This window comes from Charadrius vociferus, unplaced genomic scaffold (genome assembly GCF_000708025.1).
Source record: "Charadrius vociferus isolate BGI_N301 unplaced genomic scaffold, ASM70802v2 scaffold306, whole genome shotgun sequence".
Classification (NCBI taxonomy): domain Eukaryota; kingdom Metazoa; phylum Chordata; class Aves; order Charadriiformes; family Charadriidae; genus Charadrius; species Charadrius vociferus.
The window spans coordinates 4,939,703-4,942,135 of NW_009648963.1; the positions used below are offsets into that span (position 1 = coordinate 4,939,703).

Here is a 2,433-nt window from a genome sequence, read left to right on the forward strand (position 1 = left end):
CCCTGCTCCAGGCACTGCCGTGCCTTCCCGCGGGAACTGCAGGGACAAAACACGTTAGAGCTGCGCCGGAGCGGCTGTCACCTGAGACAGGACAAGGCCACTGGGAAGAAGGATGCTACGAAAAGGCTTCGCCAGCAAAGTTCCTTCTTTGCTGAATCAAAGCACAACAGCGGATGATCTCCAACGTTCAAAGGCACAGAGAGCGATCTCCTCTTAAGAAAACAGCAAAATTTCTTATTTGGTCTAAAAATCGAATGCTACACAAAACAGACCATTTTTGGAAAATCTCAGAATTTTTCTGCTGCGAGTAAATATGTCTGCAGTAATGGCTTTATTAGAGTAACATTAATCCTCTTTTTGTATGGTTTTAGGCATTTTACTAAAATTAATTTAGAAGACTAATGAACATGAAATACAAACTTTCCCTGTGACCCTTGGTTATTATGCTAATACTAGACAAATGCTGCTTAAATTATCCCACAGAAATCTGACAAAGATACAGACCACCATTAAAAATAAATCCTTCCATTACTATTTTACCATGGCTACTGCCACAGAAGACATAGTCCTGAGGTACCCAAGTGCTCAATTATGCATGTACCTCTTTTATCATTTAATCTTTCTTTTTTCTCCTGTTTGAAGGCAAAAGTCACAAATTACACTAACCAACACAATTTGTCAGGGCCCAAGGTAGTGGTGGTGACAACAAACCCCTCTCCCTCCCACATCTGATCTACCACATAAAGTGAGATGGGAAACTTTATGGGATGGGATATGGATGATGGGAAACTCTGCCCCATCACTCCACACACCCCAACACCTCCTCCTGGAAATCTACTACAGCTGAGGAAAAGGGATAACCTTCACCTGCTCTTCCTCCCTCTTTCCAGTACCACTATCCAAAACAAGTTTGATTCCCCCCATCTCTAATTTTCCACCCACAGTTTCTCTCAACCCACTCTTGGATTCATCCCTTTCCTTCCCAGCTGGCACAGGTCTGCTGTTTTCCTCCATTCACTGGTGGGCGAAGTCCCCCTGCCATCTGTCCAGGGCTCTGTGCTGGCCCCCAGGTCCCACTAAAACTTGGGATTGGGACTGGTGCCACGCTGAAGAAGGTGAAAACCTCCACCCCTTGCTTTCCCCACTTCTCCCCGGCCTTTTCCATGGGGTGCTGCTCCTCCTAAACAGCGAGACAGGCCTTTGAGAATGAGATGGAGGTGCCCGAGGAGAGGAGGCTGGCCAGCAGGCTACCAAATGCTTTTAGGGACTATCTCTTGCTCAGACCGATTTTAACATCTAGCTCTGTGGCAAGCGTTTAGCCTGGGTTTCTGCTGTGCCTCACATCTTTTTGCCAATTTTTTCTTTGCAGCGTGTCCTTGCTTGGGGGGGTAACCCTGTTCTTACAGGGGGAGGCATGGGGGGTCCACTTGGTGTGAGGCGATACAGTCAGGCTGCACTGAGCTAGCCAGGGCACAGGCAACGGCACGGCTTCTCTGTGGACTACCAGAGAAACAAGTACCCAGGTTCCCCAGGGACGTTGTACCGCATCCCATATCTCCATGCCTTCCCTGCCGCTGCCTCCCAGGACAGAGAAATTAAAGCAAGTTTGGGTAAGCTACCGGAGCTACAGGCACATGGCTGCCTGCAACACGGGCACAACCAAGTGACTTGCCCGGGGTCAGGAAGGAGAGAGGGCTGCAGAGTGCTGGGAGCTGGACCTGGGGCAGAGGACCACCAGGTCAGAAGGCACCCAAGAGGCCGCCCTCCAAGGGGGATGCTGAAGCACAGAGTCACGCTGCAGACGCCACCAGTGCTTCACGCACAGAGGCTTTCCTCCCTGGTGTGTCCCAGCAGCCCCCGCTCGCCCCCCGTCCCACCCGCAACGTCCCAAAGCCAACGCGAGACCCAGGGGCAAAAAGTGAGCACGAGTGAGAACCGCCACATGAGTCTGGGGGAAAACTCAGCCCTAAACTTATTAAAACTGAAATTTAAAAAACAGAAAAGAACTTAGGGCATCAGAAAACATTTTGTCCTCCTTCAGCAGCTAAATAAACATTTTTATGAAGTGGTTTATGAGTGGACAGTGCATCCCTCTGCTACGAAAGAGGAGCTATATCAGCGGGACTGCACAAGATGGGGATTTACCCGTCACCTCCCTTCCTACAAGGGCACCCAGTAACTCTAATTAGAAGGAACGGGTAAAGTGCTAATTGCCTTTTTTTTTAGTGCCGTACTCACAGCAGCTGCAGGGAGGGCAGGTGGGAAAACATCCTGTCCTTGACTTCGGAGAATGTCCCGTTTACCAGGCTCCTGGGGGGGAAAAAAAAAACAGAAAAAAAAAAAAAAAGGAGAAAGACACCCCATCACAGGGGGGGGACCACACAGCATTCCGCATCACCAACATCATCATCACCTCCATCACCACCACCACCA

The 2,433-nt window shown here is 49.7% G+C and overlaps 1 protein-coding gene across 1 annotated transcript in view; it reads right to left on the minus strand.

The window, feature by feature from the left end:
* LGI2 (leucine-rich repeat LGI family, member 2) overlaps window positions 1-2,433 on the minus strand; it is an 18,271-nt gene that overhangs the window by 14,706 nt on the left and 1,132 nt on the right. Inside the window, exon 2 of the mRNA XM_009887670.1 lies at window positions 2,239-2,310. Within this exon, the coding sequence (XP_009885972.1) occupies window positions 2,239-2,310 (72 nt within the window). The remainder of the gene's footprint in view (window positions 1-2,238; window positions 2,311-2,433) is intronic.